Consider the following 19,380-nt stretch of genomic DNA (forward strand, 5'->3'; position numbering starts at 1 on the left):
AAAACTAAAAAAAAATAGAAATAAATAGTTGAAAAGAAGAAGAGAGGAATATGGTTTGGATCGGAACAAAGAAGAAAAAAAATAGAAAAGAAAAAATAATAAGTATAGGATTAGGGTTAGAGAAGCATTGCAGAGAAAGTAAAATCGGAGAAGAGAATATAACAAAAATAGAAATAGATAATAGAGAAGATGAAGAGAGGGATGGGGTTTGGATTCGGAGTGAAGAGAAAAAAATAGAAAAAAAATAATAACTAATATAATCTGAAGATGGTTAGAGATAATAGATCATAGAAATGAGATTTACCTAAGCTTGCTTAGAAATGAGAATGTCGGCATGGGTTGGAAAAAGATGTAAAGCACTTTCACCGATCGCTGTAGGGTCGGGTTTTGGGACACCATTCTCCGCTGCATCATGTCCGAAGGGGAAAAGCAAAAAGAAACCCAAAGTCGGTGTGCGCCACTCTCTCCTCCATCTTCTGTGGTCATGAAAAGGTCACTGATGGAGAAAATCCGGTGAAGAAAGATTGATGGTGGTCGGTAGAACTTAGAGGAGTGGAAGAGGGTTTGGAAGTGGTAGCGGCGGCTGTGGGTAGGTTTGAGAGGGTTAGGTCAAAAGAAAGTTATATTAGACGCATAATAGTTTTATGGGTTTCTAAGGCATAGAAAAAAAATAAATATATGAGGACATCCTCATAAAAATTCTATAGAAAATTTATGTTTAAATCAATAGGGTGCATAAAAATTTTATGGGGGCGGTAGCATAAAAACTTTTTTAGATGTTTCTATGCAGATGGTCCTATAATTTTTCTATAAGTGAACTAAATAGATTTTTGACTTTTTCTCTTTACATATTTTTTAATTCAAATTTAGAAAAAAAAAGGAGCATATACAGTTTGATTCATTGCATCCTTAGCATTGTTCATTTTTTTGAATTTTTTCTCTTTTTTAAAAATTTTGTTGTTTAATTTCTCGCATCAGGCATAAAAATTTTATTTTTTTATTTAAGATTTTTTCTAATGAACATAAATTTATAATAAAAATTATAGATTAATTATTTCTTACCCTCTCTTTTATGAAGAATTTTTTATGAAAAAGTATTTCTTAAATTAACTAATCATGAGTATTCGACTTAGGGAATATCAATTAAAATGATATTTTTTGATTGTCTGGCAAATGTTTATGATTCATGAATCTGGATCTGAAAATTTAGAGGGAGCCTTTTCATCAATATATCCATCATAATTAATGGAAGAATCAATTTTTGTAACCCCCAAAAAACAAACCGAGCATGATTTATTTTATGGAAGTAGTCATTCAGAAAAATCTCCTAGCACAATTTGATAACATTTTTTTGTTAAACATTTTATAACATACATTTCTCTTATATTTGCAAAAATTATTACTATTTATTATGCATGAGATCATTCATCATGCCACCTTCCAAAAAATCAAAATTAAAGTGACATAATTTTTTCTAAAACTTCCGTATTATTTTAGATTTTCTTCGACTTATACAATAATAAATCATTTAAAAATAAATTTATAAGTTAGTGGTTAATTTTTTTTATTTTTTGTTCAATTTTAATAAAAAAACTTCAGCAGATGAAGATTAATAAAAATATTATTAATTTGTATGAAAAAAAATCTGCTACATAACGTCAGTCACACACTAGTATAGCAATAAGGTGTGTCAAGGGGGTGGTTGTCCATATATTAATTCATGATCATCAAAGTTTCTTCCTCTATGATCAAATCTATTGCTGAAAGAACCAACTCGTCCAAGGTGCCAAACTAGCTGATCTATTGAAGTGCTTAGACGATCAATTGCTCTGTCCACAGAGGTCGGCTGACGATCTTAATGTGTCTCAAAGGTGGTGATATGGCGGCTGTTACATTTGGATGGTGATAGCTCCAACCAAAATGGTGCTGGAAGGAGGAGACTGTGTTCAGACCTTACCTTTGACGTCAAATCTAACTAAAAACAGTAAAAATGAAGAAATTTTTTTGTTAGAAAGTATCCAACAGAGATATTTCGCCTAAATCATGTAGACACTCGGAAAACAATGGAGGTATTATGAGAGGAGTGGAGTGGCAGCGCAAGTACATAAGAAGGCCCAAAAGTACTTACCTCAAGGGTTCCAAAATGATTTATATAAACACGTCAATGCCCATCACCAAAGGGTTTAAGCATGTGGATCGGCCACTTTTGGTGACCGATCGTACGTCTCAAAGGTCACACGCAAGTGTTTCATCGGTGCATCATACTTCACGCACCTCGCTCGTTCATCACGTGGTCTTAGAAATTATTCGCAGTCATGTACCTCAACTAGGAGTAAGAATGGGAAATCTAAAGGATTCTTCATATGTCTTTTGATTGATTGGTTGAAAGGTTTATCACCATATCAACTGTAGTTGGTTCGGATGCGTATTAAAATCCCATCGCATGAATATGTCTCCGGTACAAAATGGTCTGTGGATGATGTGGCAGCAGGCCCAAAAATTGAAAAATCTTTTGGTATCGTCAAATTGCCAATCAAATTCCCTCCCTCCCTCATATTCCAAGGAGTCGCATTTTTACCAGAATAAAAATAAAAATAAAAATAACAATAAAAATATCGTGCCGTCAGAAGGCCGCATCTCTCTCTATTGGTCTTCGGCTTTTGAAAGCGGGTTCGCTTTCAAAACCCTCGCTGTTCCCCCAAAACCTTTGCCCCTCTCCCCGCCCCCACCGCCGCTTCCCACTACCCTCTCCTCTCTTCCTCACCCCCGCCTTGCCGCCTCTTCTCGTACGCTCTTCCCTCCTTCGTTGCCGATCTGCGATTTCTCTCCGACTGTTCTCCCCTTCCCCAACTCGTCCGATCTCGGGGGAGATGGTGTTGGCTTCGAGGCTCGACGGTGGGACTCAGACAATCTCCTTCCGCGTCCGGAAGACCATACAATCCATCAAGGAGATCGTTGGCAACCACTCCGATGCCGACATCTACGCCGTGCTCAGAGAGACCGGCATGGATCCCAACGAGACCGCGCAGAAATTGCTCAACCAAGGTCAGTTGGTACCGATTAGGGTTTTGGGAGGGGTGCATTGGGGCTTGCCTTGATGCTCTTTTTCTTCTTTAATGTGGAATGGACATCGGAGGGTAGTGATTAGGGTTTGACTTGGGTCGTCTTTCCAGTTACTTGCTTGGAGTTAGTTTGGTGATGCTTGAAGTGGTAAAGTTGTTATTTTCAAGGACTTGGAAGTTGCCTGCACTTTAAATTGGAGCCCTTCTGTAGGAAATCGTTAGAAAGCACTCTCTTTTTGGGTTGGGATACATGGAGAAAATTAATTAATGTTTGTTTACGATGTGTTGTTTCTGTCCCATCTTTGATTTAAAACGGCGATGTGATTATGTGAACGATAATGGCAAGAGATTAGTAGCATTAGTTTAGTTTATCCTTAACTACTTTCTCTCAATGTGGAACTACGTGGACGAATCTTTAGTTGATCTTAACGTAGTTGGATAGTTGTTTTAAAGATTTTTGTTTTTTAAACATTTATTCGCAACTAAAATAATTAGTTACTAAGATATATCAAAAAAGAAATCTGAAAAGGTCTCTGCATGTGAGCGTGCATGTCACGTGCAAGCTTCCACTGATGCATTTATTCGTGTGCACCCCCTTTGTGCATGCATTTGTTCCTGTGTAGATGAAAAGTTGCTCGATTTTCGTACACGCAATGCCTGCCTCAACCTGGAGTAATTATTTTTAATAAGAAAAATATGATACGGGACTGAATAGGGGATTTTGTATGAAGAGCAATGGTCGAGAAGCAGTATTGCATGCAGAGAAGCTTGGTCGTAAATACCTAAAAGTCAACCTAGGATGTACGTTCTGTATTAAGGATTGGCGAGAATGATACATGTGGCGTGTGATCATGTAAAAGGAGGGCAAAGAGGAGGTGGAAGCTATCATGTAAGGCCAAATATGTGCCTTATTATGATCTGTTTGAGAAATATTTGAACATAGAGGAGATGGGAGGGACATTGACAGTATACTACTTACCCTAGATGAGCGGAGAGGGAAACTAGTGAGAATGGTGCATAAAATATGAGGACAATGAGACTATTGGAAGCTGCTGAGATTAGGAAAATGTGGAGAGGATGTTTGTCAGAAGTATTTGAACTGGGATTATTATTGAGATAGGGTTTTGACACATTTTTTCTGAGGCGTATGTACTAGTGGCTCTGAATTCTGAAAGGAAGGGGTGGTTTGGTATAAAGCTGCAATGGAGCTAGTCCTAAGGGCCATCTGAGATACAAATGATACATTGCTTCTATTTGTTTTTCAATCTTGTGGAAGGGCTATACTTTGCTCATGGGACTTTAGCTGGGCAATGAAAAGGAATGTCAAAAATTGTCGTGTTTGATGCCCTGGAAAAAACCAAGAAGGCATCATGTCCTTTTCGTGTGGATGTGAAGTGGCTCGTTGTTTAAGTTTGAGGTTGAGCTTATCCTTAAATTCTTGAAGATTATTTGGGGTCCAGTTCTTGGTATGCAGATATAGAGGGAACCGTATATTTGAGTGTAAGATACTGAAATACTTTTCTTTGTTTGCTTGCTCCCCTTTTGCAATACTATGACATTTCCTCCTTAGGCTTTTTTAAAATGTTCTGCCATGAATTAAATGTCTTTCAGTTATTTAAAAAAAAAAAGAAAAACCCTTACAACTCTCTTTGCACGGACTAGTGGTAGGGGGCCCGACCGTCAAAAACCCTTCCTTTCGAACCCGCCCGTCTTCCAAATCAAGAAAAATAGGCTTGTTGGGAAATCTTCCCTTATTGTTCGCTATATCAGAGAAAGACATAGAATAGAGTAATTGACCCAACTCCCACAGGTGTAGCATCAAATTGAGGAGCTTTATCCGTTGACTCACACTAATGAATAATGAACTGTGGAATACCAGGATGTGGAATTCTTCACATTTAATATTCTAATATTCTTATTATCTCATAATTTATCTGTTTAGAACTCTGTTCACATGTAGAAGGAGCATTATTTATAGTTTCTTCTTGACTATTGAGTTGGTTTCATGGACAAATACCAGTAGATGTAATAACTTTTTTTCTGGCCAATAGTTTTAGGTATTGATGAAATTTCCTGCACAAATGCCTTTTTGTGAGTTCACACTTATATTTCAATGTATGTGCTTTGCACGCAACAACCTTTATACAATTTTATGCATGTTTTTAATTTTATGTTGCAGATCCATTTCATGAGGTCAAAAGGAAAAGGGACAGAAAGAAAGAGGTATGTTGTTGTTATTGTTGTTGTCGTTGTTGTTCTTATTATTATTTGATGTTGGTTATCAAAGCTGTGAAACTGGAGTTGGAACTATTAAAATTTTTGAAATGGGAACTCATTATGCCTGATTAATGCAGAGGCCAAAACTGGGTTGTGAACCTTGAGCAAGCGGTGAAAGGTAGCTCACGGAATTAAAGAGGGTGAATTGTTGCAAATAGAAACGAAGCTAGTTTTAGTTACTGGGATATTTAGTTTTGAAGAAAGTAATAATTCATTTTATTCATGCACTTGTTTCTCTGTTTTAACTGGAACAACAAAATTGCAAATTTGAGACAAGCGAGTTAATGGATGCTGGGAATTTCAGTGGTGAAAAGAAAAAAAATATAGGACAGATAAATGGGTAAGCATGTGAAAAAGGATAATCATGGAAACAAGAGTGCTTAGTGGTGATGTAGGACATGTAGGGGGTGACTGTATATGATACTGAAAGATATGCACTGTAAAAGTGAGATAAATATGTAACACCTTACCCAGTGCTCCATAAAGATGAGTTTAAACTAGTTACAAAGAAAACAAATTAAGCTGAGATTGTAGGAAATTAAATGAGTTGTTAAGAATTATAAAATCAGCATGTTTATTTATTTATTTTTTTTTGAGGAAAATCAGCATGTTTATGTTAAAACAGATCTTCAATGGTAGCTAAAGCTTATTATGTTTGTTTTGCAAGTTCTGTATGTTAAATTGTATTTGACATGTTGTTGATATGTAGCCTCAGAATACAGGTTACAGGGCTTCTGTTGATACAAGAATTCGAACAGTCCATAAGATACAAAAGGAAAAATCTCAAGCATCTTGGGGTCAAAATGCTAAAAGAGGGAGTTATCCTCGAAATCCTGTACCTGGTAATACAAAACCTGTTTATGTGAGAATTAGTTGCCAACGAGAGAGTTGATATTACTGCTGTATTATTTACATGTCTATTTGATGCATAAGATATGTCTAGTGCAGGACCCAACCGAGAATTCCGTATTGTGAGGGACAATAGAATGAATCAGAGGGGGAATGAGGATGTTAAACCTGAATCACTTCAGAATTCATCTTCTGGCAGTGAGCATGTGATTTCGAATGTTCCAGAGAAGGGGTATAGTTCATTTATTTGTAATCTGTAAAGTACTATTTCTTTGTAATAAAAACCTTCAATTGGTTTTATTTTCAAGCACTGTTGTTTAAATTAATCCAAGTTAAATTATTCTATTTCCCTTTAGTATCTTTCTGTTCTGTCAGAAGAGCACCTCTTCTTGAAATCTTTCTTAAACCACTAGCCTGTTGTTTGTTTTGCTGCACAGAAGTGCAGACCTTTGTGTTGCTGTTTTATTTTGGGGGTGATGGAGTTAAAATTCTGGCTGCAAAACTAACTCTAGATGTATCCTGAATTTACTATGAGTTGAACTCTCATGCCTCAAGATATCCTTCTCGCAAGTTTTAACTCCTTAAAATATTATATGTAGTAAACAGGATTGCCCTAGATGATAAGCCTTGGTGCAATTATATGGTTGCTCCATTGTGACCTAAAGGTCACATGCTTAAAACATGAAAACAACCTCTCCATGCGCAGGGGTAAGGTAGCATGCATCTAACCCTCTCCAGACCTCGTAATGGTGTAAGTCTCATGCATTTGGCCACCTGTTTGGTAAACAGAATATGCACTGTGGAAATTCATTTGAGAATGTAGTTCATTCTGGTATATTGATGCTATGAAATTTGAAATTTTATTTTATATTGCACTAGGTTTTTTTTTCTTTTTAGCCATTACCTAGTTTTTGTCTTGACAATCCAGGATGGAGGGGCGAATTGCGGACATTCACAACTTTTTTTTTCTTTTTTGCACAAAAAGTGACTGCCCCAAGACTCGAATCTGTGCTATTACGCTTGTCATCCCTGGTCTTTTACCACTACAGCAAGCAATGATCTCTTGGATTGGGATAAAATACATAATTTGTACACATATGCAAATTGTCTATTCTTGTTTTGTCGATCTTCTTTTCCTCCATGATTGTCTTTTCATCAAATTGAACCACTGAACATCTATTTCTTCATGTCATTCTTTGACATGATTCTTAAATAACCAACCATGTTCAAGCTATACTCTGACAGAAGCACAATTCTTTAAGTAAATTGCTTATAAATATCTTTTAGCAATGTTGTCATGTTGTTTGATGCTCATATTTACATTTTCCTCTAGGGTATGTTTGGTTGCAAGGAAATCCATGGAAATGGAAAAAGTGAAAAACTAAAGACTTTATATGAAAATGGGAAAATTTCCTAGAAAACTAGTTATAAGTTTTCTTAATGTGTTATTTTTCTGATGAAACAAACAAATGAAAAACTAGATTTTCCCATAATAATGAATTTTCCAAGCAGTTTTTCTTGCATCCAAACATTCCCTTAGTTAACTTTTCTTTGATGGTCAGTGTTGAGTAGGAAAAATGCATGATTGTTGCGTCATGTTATTTTATGTTGATTGTTCTCTTGATTTTGGTAGATACTCATTCCCTATTTTTTTGGCTCATGAGTCTGTTGTCTCTGTTACTATGAAAAATGCTGGTTCATGCTATATTGAAACTTAAATATCTTCAGAAAATTCCTTGATTTTGGTTAATGTTCATATCATACAAACCCTCCCATTTATTTTTCCCCGAAATCAAGTGATTGATGAACATTGGAAGACTTTTTGTATGACTATGTATTATGTAGTCATCTTTGCTGCAATTTCTTGCTTGTTTGATTCATTTCTACTGTTTTGTCATTTTAAGGTCATGCTGTCTAGTAGTGTTTGTATTGTGTAATATTATTGCTAGTGTTCATATTGTGTAATATTATTGCTAGTGTTCATATTGTGTAATATTATTGCTAGTGATTATCTCACAGATAATGTCTGTCATGGAACTAACGGCTTCTTGGTTATGACATGCCCGGTAGTAGCATATCTGTCTTTTTCCCCCACTCTTGTTGCTTAAGCAGATGGCATACTTATCTACTATCTAGTTAATTTGCAAGATTCAATATCATGAGCCATTGTTTGCTGTACAGTGCAACAACTTAATACTGCTGGCAGTGTTAACATGTATCTTTTGCTGGATCGTGGCTGTAGGTATGTTAGATTTATTGCATATTTGCTTATCCATTATTTTTCTCTGTAGCTCTACTGGAATTTTAACTGACCAAAAGCAATCAGCTGCAAGAAATTCAGAGGAACAAATGGTAACTCAAGGTTTGAATGGTCAGTGTGATTCTGGGCCAGGTCATGCCAAAGACGTGAAGTCAACTAGAAATCGTAGTACTGCCTCAAATTTGACTACAGTGGGGCAAAGAAGGATCGAAAATGATTCTCAAGTGCTCTCTCCGACATTGGCATCAACCAACTCTGTCATTGGAATGTCCTCTTCATCCTCTGACCCAGTTCATGTTCCATCTCCTGATTCTAGATCAGCTGGAACTGTTGGGGCAATTCGACGTGAAGTTGGAGTAGTTGGTGTTCGGAGACAGTCATCTGATCGCCCAGTAATAAAATCTTCATTTTTAAATAGTTCAGCTTCAGTTTCATTATTGAAGGATAATGCTTCCTCAACAGCATTTTCTGGAAGCTCCGTTCCCACATCAAAGAGCAACCAATTTACGCAGTCCTCTTCATTGGAGCCTATTATGCCTAGCATGTCTATTACCAGATCAATTTCATCCGGCCAGTCTAATGGAAAATTACATCATCTGCCTGCGGGCCATCAGAAAGGTAAAAGCAGATCTTGTTATCCTGCATTATCTCTAGATAGATGGGGAAATGGAAATATATTATCCATTTAAATGTTGTTAATTCATTTGGTGCACGTATATATGGTTTTCTCAATCGACATAGATCTGTATTCATCATAATATCTAAAACTTCTCTAGTCACTTCAGTACAAGTAACATTTTAAGTTCTGGCAAATGGAAATTATTTTAAAATTTTTCATTTCTTCATCTGATGCATGTTTTTGTTGTTTACTCTACAAGTGTTGAACTTGTTATGTGTTCATTGCATTTATTCGATCATGTTATTATTATCAAATAAATTAAAATTTTAATTTCTAGCAGATGCAGCTGCATTTTATGCCTGATATCTATCATTTTGCTAGTTGCTTTGGTTTCCTAGGCTTTACCAGTAACTGCATGCACACTTGCTCTCTCTCTCTCTCTCTCATAGATGCACGCATGCATGCACACACACACACACAAAAAGGCTAGGTTTTGCTGCATGCTTTTGGAAGGAGAGCTTTCTTCATGTTGATATAGCAATGTAGTTCTGGGTTGTCTGTGCATGCGGGAAGAGTGGACGAAGTGGCCATTGGAGGGTCATGAAGCAATTTCCTTTTGCCATTCAATTAGACACAAGGAAGGGCATGCCCTCTTCTCCACTTATGGATGAAATGAACTGGTGCTTGATTTTCTTTGGTGCAGAAAAAGAAGTAGAAGAGAAGAGAAAATAGGAGAAGAAAGCGAAAAAAATAGAGAGGAAAGGATAAGGGGGCAAAAAGGAAAAGAAATGAAAGGAAAAGAAGGATAAAGAGTTGGCTAGCCTTTATCCAGTAGCCACCTTCCTCATTAACCAGTTCTTCGCCAATTGTCTTTTTTTTCTTATTGTTTCTATCTGCTTGTTCATGTTTTCATGGTGGTCCCATGTATCCACTTGTTTTCTCTTTTCGTTATTTTTTTCTCTGATCTAGAGCTTGAGGAATTACTTCCCAAGCATCTTAACATTTGTGAGTGCAGAAGTTTCTGCAAGTTGAACAGAAATTTGAGATGCACTGGGACCTTGTAGGTTCAAATTCCAAATCCTGTTCCTGGGTCATGTTGTGGGCACGATGAAGATCACTCTGCATAAGATAAGAATGTCTGATGGATCTTAGACATTTTTAAGGTATACTTTAGGAACAATTAATATGGTAGTGGTGTATGGAATTTGGTTTAGTATGGGACCATTGATCCTATGAAAACGTGGAAGGGAAAACAAATGTATGGTTTGGCTAACATCTTAAAGCATTAAGTGTGTCTTTTAGGCAACTATTACTTTAGTCTGGCATGGTCATTAAGTAACATGTGAAAGTTTTAGGTATTGCTCATGATTTGGTCTTTATGGTTTGAGGCATGGTTTTTCTGGATTTGGGATGTGATGTTCGTTATGATCTGTGATCAGTGTAGATATGTTGTCCAAGGTTTTAAATTTCGTGGATGGGAATTTCTCGGTTTTCCTATGGAACAGAACGCGCTGCCGTTATGCCTCGTCTCGACACTTGGGACAGGGGATGTCTCAAGATGTTTTGATCGGGATGCTAGCGTGATGGCCTTGTCCTAATGCATAGGATGGTACCCTATCCCGGTGTCCAATGGGACGTCCTATTGAGACTTGAATCTTTAATGTTGTCCTGTCATGAGGGATGGGAGATGGGGTGATTGTTAGTAGAATTAATGCATGTGACTAAGCTATGCCGTTAGATTATAGTGATTGCAGAGTGCTACACATAAATATACATCACAAACAGATTCAATTGTTTATTGATGGTTAGGGGTGGAGCTGGTCTAGTTCATGAGAATTACTCTTCATTTTTTGTAGCAACATTTGTATTGGTTTGGGGAGAGCGTATTTCTAGGAAGGGCTAATTCTCACCTTCTACCACCATCTCACTCCATGGTGATCGGAGCTAGTACTGAGCAACTTGGAATGGAACCACCATCCTCTTACCCAAGGGACAAGCCTGCACAACTTAGAGTAGAACCACCATCCTCTTAGCCAAGGGCAAGCTTGCACAACTGGGAATTGAACCACTGTCCTCTTACCCAAGGGGCAAGAGGTAAAACCATCCAAGCAAGCACTCAGTGGTAACTTCTTCTTCTTTTACCTAGGAGGGTCTAAACCCCACCTGCACATGGTAATTGAAGCAAGTGCTTCAACAACTTGGAATCAAACTCCCGTTCTCGTATCCAAGGGTAAGAGGTGATATTGCCCAAGCAAGTGCTTGGTGTTAACTTTTTTATTTTGTCTTTTAATAATTTTTGTTGGTGTTCCTAGTTGCAATTTAGAACCCATATTGCTGACGACATCCCTGGTAGGTTTGAAATCGTTTTCTCATTCTTCTAGACTAGGAGGGCTAATCCACACCTTCTATCCCTACATATCTCACAGTGATCAAAGCAAGTACCGAGAGACTTGGAATTAAACCACCATCCTCTTATCCAAGGGGCAAGAGGTCATACCATCCAAGCAAGTGCTCGATGGTACTGTTTTATTTTTTTTAATAATTTTTTTCATAGTGTCCTTTGTGGCAATTTAGAAGCCATATTACTGATGGCAACCCTGTATGGTTGAAGGTTGTTTTCTCATCATTATAGCCAATCATGATGCTTCATTTTGATCGAAGCACTATCATTCGTATTAATGCTTATGGTTATAAGCCTTTGATTTATTTAATGCTTAAAGTACTTCTGTTAGTATCTAATGCTCATTAGCAATTTAAGGAGTAGAGCCACTAGATAATTTCAAAAAACTAAAGCAAACAAATATTTTAGTGGAAGTTGCTGATGCATGCAAGAAAATGTATAGTGAATCTTTGGTGCACAGTCATGATGTGTTGCTGTAAGATTTTGTTTCTATATAAATTGGACTGAATAAATTTGATATTGTACTTGATTTTGGTCATGATGTTTACTGTTAAACAAGAATATCTGGTCATGCAGTGACACAACCCAGCATGGAGTGGAAGCCAAAACCAAGCCCAAAACTTGGTACTGTCAGCCATGGTGTTAATGAAACAACTGCTCCTCCATCTTGTGCTAATGTTTCTTCAGGCTCAGACCGGGAAGACTTAGCTGGCTTGTCTGAGAAGCTTTCACAAGTTAACTTTTTTGGAGATGAACATGTGATCATACCTGAGCATCTTCGAGTCCCAGAGACTGAATGGACACAGCTGATTTTTGGCAGTTTTGGAGATGGATTTGATTCTGCAAAGGGCCTTCCATCTGCTTTACAGGCACAAGGAAATGCAGAAGAGTCGAGTGATGGACCTTCTGTGAGGTTATTTTCCAGTCCTCATTTGTTTCTCCCATGTTATAATTCAGTGTTCATGTATCTTTCTAACATTTCTATCAATGATTTACAGCCAAAATAAATCTATTGATGATTACAATACTTAGATTTTTAATTTGATGATCCATTTATGAATCATCATGGAGCTATATGCAGAACTGCTTTATCCGTATCTTGTTCCCTCTGCTAAATCCTCTAAAAATAAAATGAGGATTTTGACAGCATGTATTAATATCTTGGCTTTGGTTGTTTGTATGTTCCTTAAAAACTTAAAAGCTGTATGCTTACACTTAGCTTCGATGCTTGTAGTTTGTCTGCATCAGTTCCGGTGGGTTCCAGTGAGGATGCTTCTGCAGCTAAGACAGATCCAGTGGACTCTGAATTAGGAACTTCTCGATCTCATTCTCCAGCAACAGAAGGAGAAGAGAAACCAGTGCCTGGAAAAAAGGATACTTTGAGTCCTCAAAATATTGACAATTATGCTGATATTGGATTGGTTCAAAGCAATAGTCCTTCCTACAGTGCATCTGAACCACAACTACAAAATAATCCAAGCTTGCCAAGTTTCACTGTAAGTTCAACAATCTTTGTTTCAAATCAATCAAAAACTCTAGTTTTCATTTGTTTCTGGACTTGCAATTTGTCAGAAATTAATTTTGGCCTTCTTCTGCTAATTAGGATGTAGAGGCAGTTACAGTGATTGGGGGAATAAGCTTCTTTTAGTTGAGCATGTATTTGCCTTTTATACTTTTTTCCATGGACTGTGGCCATATTGCTTCTGTTGAATTCTATAAATGAGTAACCATATTCTCTTTCCACAATTGGTTTGAAGCAGGCATATGACCCCCAAACTAGGTACGATCTGCCATTTTTCAGAACAGCAATTGACGATGCTGTACAGGGGCAGGATATAGCATCAGCTACTGAGGTAACCGAACTCACTGCCCAACCTCTTTTCGTGATCCCTTTGTTGTCGCTGCGGACCAAGTTATTTTCCCTGTTCAGCCCACTTTTTTTATCGATTATTATTATTATTCAAGAGAGATGTTTTCTGTTCCTAAAATTTGTGTACTATTATCTTGGCTATCCACTATCCTTGCATAATTACATCCTCACAGAAATTTTTTTGTGTCCTCTATTTAATCATAGAAAAGTGCCTTTAATGCATGGTAACCTTGTTTTAGCCTAAGTTGGTGTTGCCAGAATCCCTTATTCTATAGCTGCCACATGTAATCGAATAATTGTGCTATTTTGTTCTTTTGGTTTCTCCATGCATCATATCTAATGGTGTCTTTGGTTTGGAGTGAGAAACTAGCATTGCACTTAAGATGCTGGTGACGGATGTAGTATCATACCAGATTCTTTTGATTCATACAATTTTTATTCTGGCTACTGACAGCTCTGTAGGAGTATTATGATCTGACTGTTTGGTGCATTCTCTGAAGCAGGTCCACAGCTCGCACCCAACAAACAGCACCCAGATGTCCACTGTGACCACCGTGCAACAACAGCAGCCGATCCAACAACAGCAACAGCAGGTTGCGCAACTGTATCCCCAGGTCCACATATCACACTTCCCTAATTTTATGCCATACCGTCAAGTCTTCTCTCCAGTATATGTGCCACCAATGGCAATGCCAAACTATTCTAGCAATGCTGCATACCCTCACCCTCAAAATGGCAGCAACTATCTGGTGATGCCTGGTGGGAACTCTCACATAACTGCCAGTGGCATGAAGTATGCAACATCACAGTACAAGCCAGTTCCTGCTGGAAGTCCTAATGCATATGGAAATTATTCCAATCCATCTGGCTTCACCATGAGTGCCCCTGGCACTGCTGGGAGCACCAGTGGTCTTGATGAAGCATCCAGGATTAAATACAAAGACAACAGTTCATACGTCCCAAACCCACAGGTATGACCTTGGTATCATTTGTTCTGGAATCTGTATTGTTTGCAATTTTAAAAAGTGATATATATGCATCATGATTAGTGCCTATAATATGGTATCTTTATCGAGTGATGGGATACGGGTAGTAAAGGTGCTGGCATCAATGTAAATGCCAAATAAAGGTCTTAGGCATCTCATCTCTAAGTCTAGCATCTCTAATACGGGCCTATCACTTGTCCTAGTTAAAACAAGCATGAAAAGCACAGGAGAAAGCAAAAATAGCATCAACAATTAACATCATTATTTAAATATTTGACATTAATCAAACTACATTGTGAATTGGAATCTATCATTTATAAACTCTGAATCTGCTGTGAGCTGTTGTTGTGTTCTGGATATGGATTGTTGGGAATAATTTTTAAAATTTTACACGACTGAAAATTTTGATGTGAGTTGCATTGATGCTTTGGCAATTTGGAGAATGCTGACTTTTCTTGGATATTGACAGGCTGAGACTTCCGATATTTGGATCCAGACCCCTAGGGACCTTCCAAATTTGCAATCAGCCCCATTCTATAATTTATCAGGACAAGCAGCAGCACCCCATGCAGCATACTTGCCAACCCATGCCGGCCACGCCTCATTCAATGCAGCAGCACAGACTTCTCATGTGCAGTACCCAGGCATGTATCATTCACCGCAGCCGGCCTCTATGGCCTCCATTGCAAGCCCTCATCCCCTGGTACACCAGCAGATGCAACCAGGCCTGGGTGGGAATGTAGGGGTCGGCGTGGCGGCACCCGGAGCTCAGGTGGGAACTTATCAGCAACCCCAGCTCAGTCACCTTGGTTGGACGGCCAACTTTTGAAAGAACTCTGTCCAATCTCCACCTTGTGATCATTTGGATTTAGCCTTTATATGTAGGCAGATAATTAAGCTCAAGTTGTAATGCAAGTAACTGTTCTTCTGGTTAATCTATGGCAAGTTATAGCGTCACCGTTTCTTTTTCGTCTCTCTTGATCTTTTTTCTTTTTATCATAGATGCTGAACTTTGTGATTATATGTGCCGGTGACTGTTGCTTCCACCTTGAATATATGAAGTATATTCGTGTCTAGAAAAAATTTCTGGGGCAAAATAAACTTCTGATTGCGTCTATCGGACGTCTTCAGCACGCAGTGATAACGCAACTGTTCCAACACGGCCAGGCAACACTGCATTGATGCGTGGGCTCGGGATGGTTTTCTTCTGGGTTACGGTTCGTGTGCGCAAGGATGATACCCGCACAATACAGGAGGAGATAATAAAAATTTAAATTTAAATTTATGTAAGAGAATAATAAATAAACTTTAAAAAAATAGAATAAAAAATTATGAGCGGAAGGTTGTTAAAAGTTAACGATTATTTTGGTTCCGACGTCTTATTAATAAAATATCAGTATTTATGGAAAATATAGATTATTTAAGAATAACCGAATATTTATAGTAAGATAAATAAATATTTTTTTTATGTCGGTACATCTAATTCTTCGATGCACGAAGCAGCACGTCAAATGATGATTTCCTTTGGCCTCCTAATTAGTTTTCTGTCACCCACTTTCACAGGTAAGGATTTTTTTTTTCTTTGGCCTTCATGCTCTTGAATCGCAGTGGCATGTTAAATTGAGGGAGAATTACGGAGTCTCTAAACTGTTGTCTACACTAACCTTAAATGGCTTATTAAAATATTATTTCAAGTTTTTTCCCTTTGCATGCACGAAGAAAATTAAGTTTTTTGAAAGAAAAAATTTCTTAATTAACTTTAATATGGCTCCCTAAAATAATTAATGGTTTTTTAGAATAATCCTAATTTTGATTTTTTTTCTTCTATATGCATGGACTCTAAAAGATCAATAATATTTTTCTAAAAGAATTAAAATTTATAAATTTTTTTAAAAAAAGTCAAAACTCAAAATTTGTTTCAAATTTTTTCCTCTGCGCATATAAAGGAAAATATTTCTGAAAGAAAATTCTTTCCTTCTGCATATACGGAGAAAATTTTTTTGCAAGAAAAATTTTAATAATTAATAGTTTTTCAAATAATTTTAAAATTAATTTTTTTTCTCTATGTATGTGGACTCTAAATGGTCAATATTTTTTTCAAAAAATAATTAAGAAGCGGAGGATAACATTCTTGAAAGGATATTTTTCTTATTTAACTTTGGCCTGGTTTCATAAGATAATCAATGGCTTTCTAAAAAACTCTAAATTCGATATTTTTTAAATAATCAAAAAAATTTTCACTCAAATTCAAAATTTATTTTGAATTTTATTTTTCTTTATAAGTGTTGGGCTAAATATGGTCCAACCGATGACGTGTTGACCTTTGAGAATGTGGCAGACACCTGGCATCATGATGTAAACAACTTAGGATGTGTGCTTTATGCAGTAATGATGTCATCAGCAGATGCCCGACTACATAAGGTCGGGATCTGAATGAAGTCTACATCATCGGTTTTCGATCGATCTCACCTCATCGCCATCCTACTTCTCTACTAGCTATGCTACGGTTCCTACAAACTATACTGTAGTTCAAGAACTAAGGAAAGCTACTGATGTGCAGACAATGATGAGTTGGTATTTGGTTACAATAGCGCCTGCCATCCGTATGTGGATAGTTGGCCTCATAACCAATTGCTGACAACCATAACCAATTGCTGACACCTACCAACAACCCATTACTCTGGTCAAAAAAGCTGCTAACTACCTAACAAACTTTTCCATAAAAGAAAAGAAAAAAGGAAGAAGGGAGCACTCTTTATACACTGTCAATACTCTCACTATCTTTCTTCACTGTTCTCCCTCTCTAACACTCTCTGACTTAAGTATCAGAGACTTTTCTACCAAAGAACCCACCATCTCCTTCTCCAATGTGAGCGCACTTTCTTTGCAGGTAAATAGGGTTTAGATTGGCGCTTGCCCCACTTTAGCTAGGCAGTCGATCCTAGCTTCCTTGGCACGTCAAACCTCATCAAAAAGTAGTAGCAACAGTCATTTTCTGAAGAAAGATGGTTAGAATCTGATTGCAAAACTACCTCACCATATTGCGCCAGCAATACTCTCTGCATAGCACACCTAATGCACAAACCTTCAGGGAACAACCTCCTTGACAATTCACTGCCATTCATCTGGATTCGATCAATGCGCTTGCAGAGTAGGTTCAAGTGCCTGTGGTTGCTATAAAGTAACTACATATTGAAAATTATGTCCTAAAGTCAATCGTTTGACAATTATGCTAATTATAAATGTATATGAATTGATCAATAATAAATGTTATTTGGCCTTTTTCATCACTAGATTACATCTTCTAACGAACTCCTATATTGTGATGAAGTTCTTAGGATTACTTTGATCGATAAAGAAAGATTTATCGCGTAGTCCTTAAACTGGTTCGCGATCAAATGATACACTATTACTAGGACGATAACGATATCAAGTGTAGGTCGTTGTGTGCTACATGCGTTGGTTGTTCTCATAATCAAATGGTGTGGAGAATTGGTATGGTATGCAAGTAAGATATAGGAGTACATCATCACTAAATGTGACCAACTGCGGAGTACTCTGCTGTCAAGAGTAACTCGCGAAGGGTATGGATATAAGTGTTCTTCTGATCGAAGATCACCACTGTGACTTACAAGCAACTCACTGTACTTTGGTGTCAGACTATCTGAATTTATAATTCAGTAACAGAAGATTTTTTGGTATAGTCAAGTACTTATCAAGTCAGTACGTGAGTCAAGATGGGATTGATCCTTCCAATTAGTAGGAGTTAATGTATCAATATATTTTAATTTTGTAAAATCTGAGCTCGGATAATCCATGTGATGGATTTGAAAGATTGAAATACAATATGGATGACTTATTTAGGATTGACAGTCAAATCTTAGGTCATCCTTGAGCATTAAGATCAAAAGGATAAATTATACGGTAACCATATGCCTGTAGATTCTTGAATGTTGCTTTGCCATCATTCGACCTATCCGAACGTCGAATTTTATTGCTAGATGGTTACATCGATTGATTCAAAAATTTATTCTTGTGCTACTGGCTTATGTTCGAATCTATGGGATCACACTCAAAAGAAGTTTCTAACTGATCATGTAGCTGATCAACGATTGAGAATCGTTCAAGGGCTTAATCGTCAATTTGATTGATGGTTAACCTTATGCAAAAATTGTAATAAATTTATTCACTGAGTGTTAGTGAACTAATGAAAGATTAATTAGTAATTAGATTACTGATTAGCTCTATTTGATTAAACAAAGAGGATTAGATAAAATCTAATTGAATTTGATTCAATTATGTTTGACCCGATTAGGCTATGAGATGACCTATCGCTAAGGGATAATTATCCCTAATTTGATCAAGACTTTGGTTCAATCAATTTTTAATTTGATTAAAATTTGATTAAAAAATTATAAACTTAATTAGATTAGATTTCATCTATTTATTTGGCCTAAATCAGATGTGATTTGGTTTGGCATCAAATAAGGAAACCAAGAGTCCATAAAAGAATGGACTCTTCTTCCCTTGCGCCACAACTTTGGATGCCCACCTTTCTCCATGCCAAAAAGGTTTTTACATGATGTTTTCTCCACACAAAAGAGTGTTATGCCCTCCCTTTCTCACGTGCAAATATGGATAAAATTTGGTATAATATGGTAGGTTCAAATATGATTTGAATTAGTTACCATATAAGATAAGGTTTGACCTTATCTACAACCTTGCCGCCCACTTTTTTTATTCTCTTTATTTTGTACGATATTTTGAGGAAGTTCTCAATGTGAGAAATCAGATAAGGATTTGATTTACCATAGAAAATAAAGAGAAGGGATGTCCCATATTGTTTTGGCATTGGAATTGTGAGAGGGAGGCGATATCTCATGGAAGAGTCCAAACAATGTTGGACTCTTCACCCCACCTCCTTACACGCCCAAATAAAAGGAGGTTTATTTTGTTTTGTACATGTAAGAGACCAGAAAAATAGGCCTTCACGTTGAGAAGCCTTGGGGTATGGTTCATGGCATGAAAAAAAGAGAAGAGAGTCCTCTCTCTTTGG

At 37.1% G+C, this 19,380-nt stretch overlaps 1 protein-coding gene across 2 annotated transcripts; it reads left to right on the forward strand.

Annotated features, from left to right (window-relative positions):
* Positions 1 to 2,678: 2,678 nt before the first annotated feature.
* Positions 2,679 to 15,281, forward strand: LOC105056461 (uncharacterized). 2 transcript variants are annotated; one of them, XM_010938666.4, is made up of 10 exons: positions 2,679 to 3,045; positions 5,242 to 5,285; positions 6,049 to 6,181; positions 6,288 to 6,420; positions 8,480 to 9,066; positions 12,045 to 12,381; positions 12,703 to 12,964; positions 13,229 to 13,321; positions 13,842 to 14,309; positions 14,794 to 15,281. In XM_010938666.4, exons 1-10 carry the CDS (start codon positions 2,871 to 2,873, stop codon positions 15,151 to 15,153), a joined length of 2,592 nt encoding a protein of 863 aa, XP_010936968.1. In that variant the 5' UTR covers positions 2,679 to 2,870; the 3' UTR covers positions 15,154 to 15,281. The 2 variants fall into 2 exon arrangements, with proteins under 2 accessions (XP_010936968.1, XP_010936970.1); XM_010938668.4 differs by having other exon boundaries at positions 2,731 to 3,045; positions 6,055 to 6,181.
* The last annotated feature ends 4,099 nt before the right edge of the window (positions 15,282 to 19,380 follow it).

This window comes from Elaeis guineensis, chromosome 13 (assembly GCF_000442705.2).
Source record: "Elaeis guineensis isolate ETL-2024a chromosome 13, EG11, whole genome shotgun sequence".
Lineage (NCBI taxonomy): Eukaryota > Viridiplantae > Streptophyta > Magnoliopsida > Arecales > Arecaceae > Elaeis > Elaeis guineensis.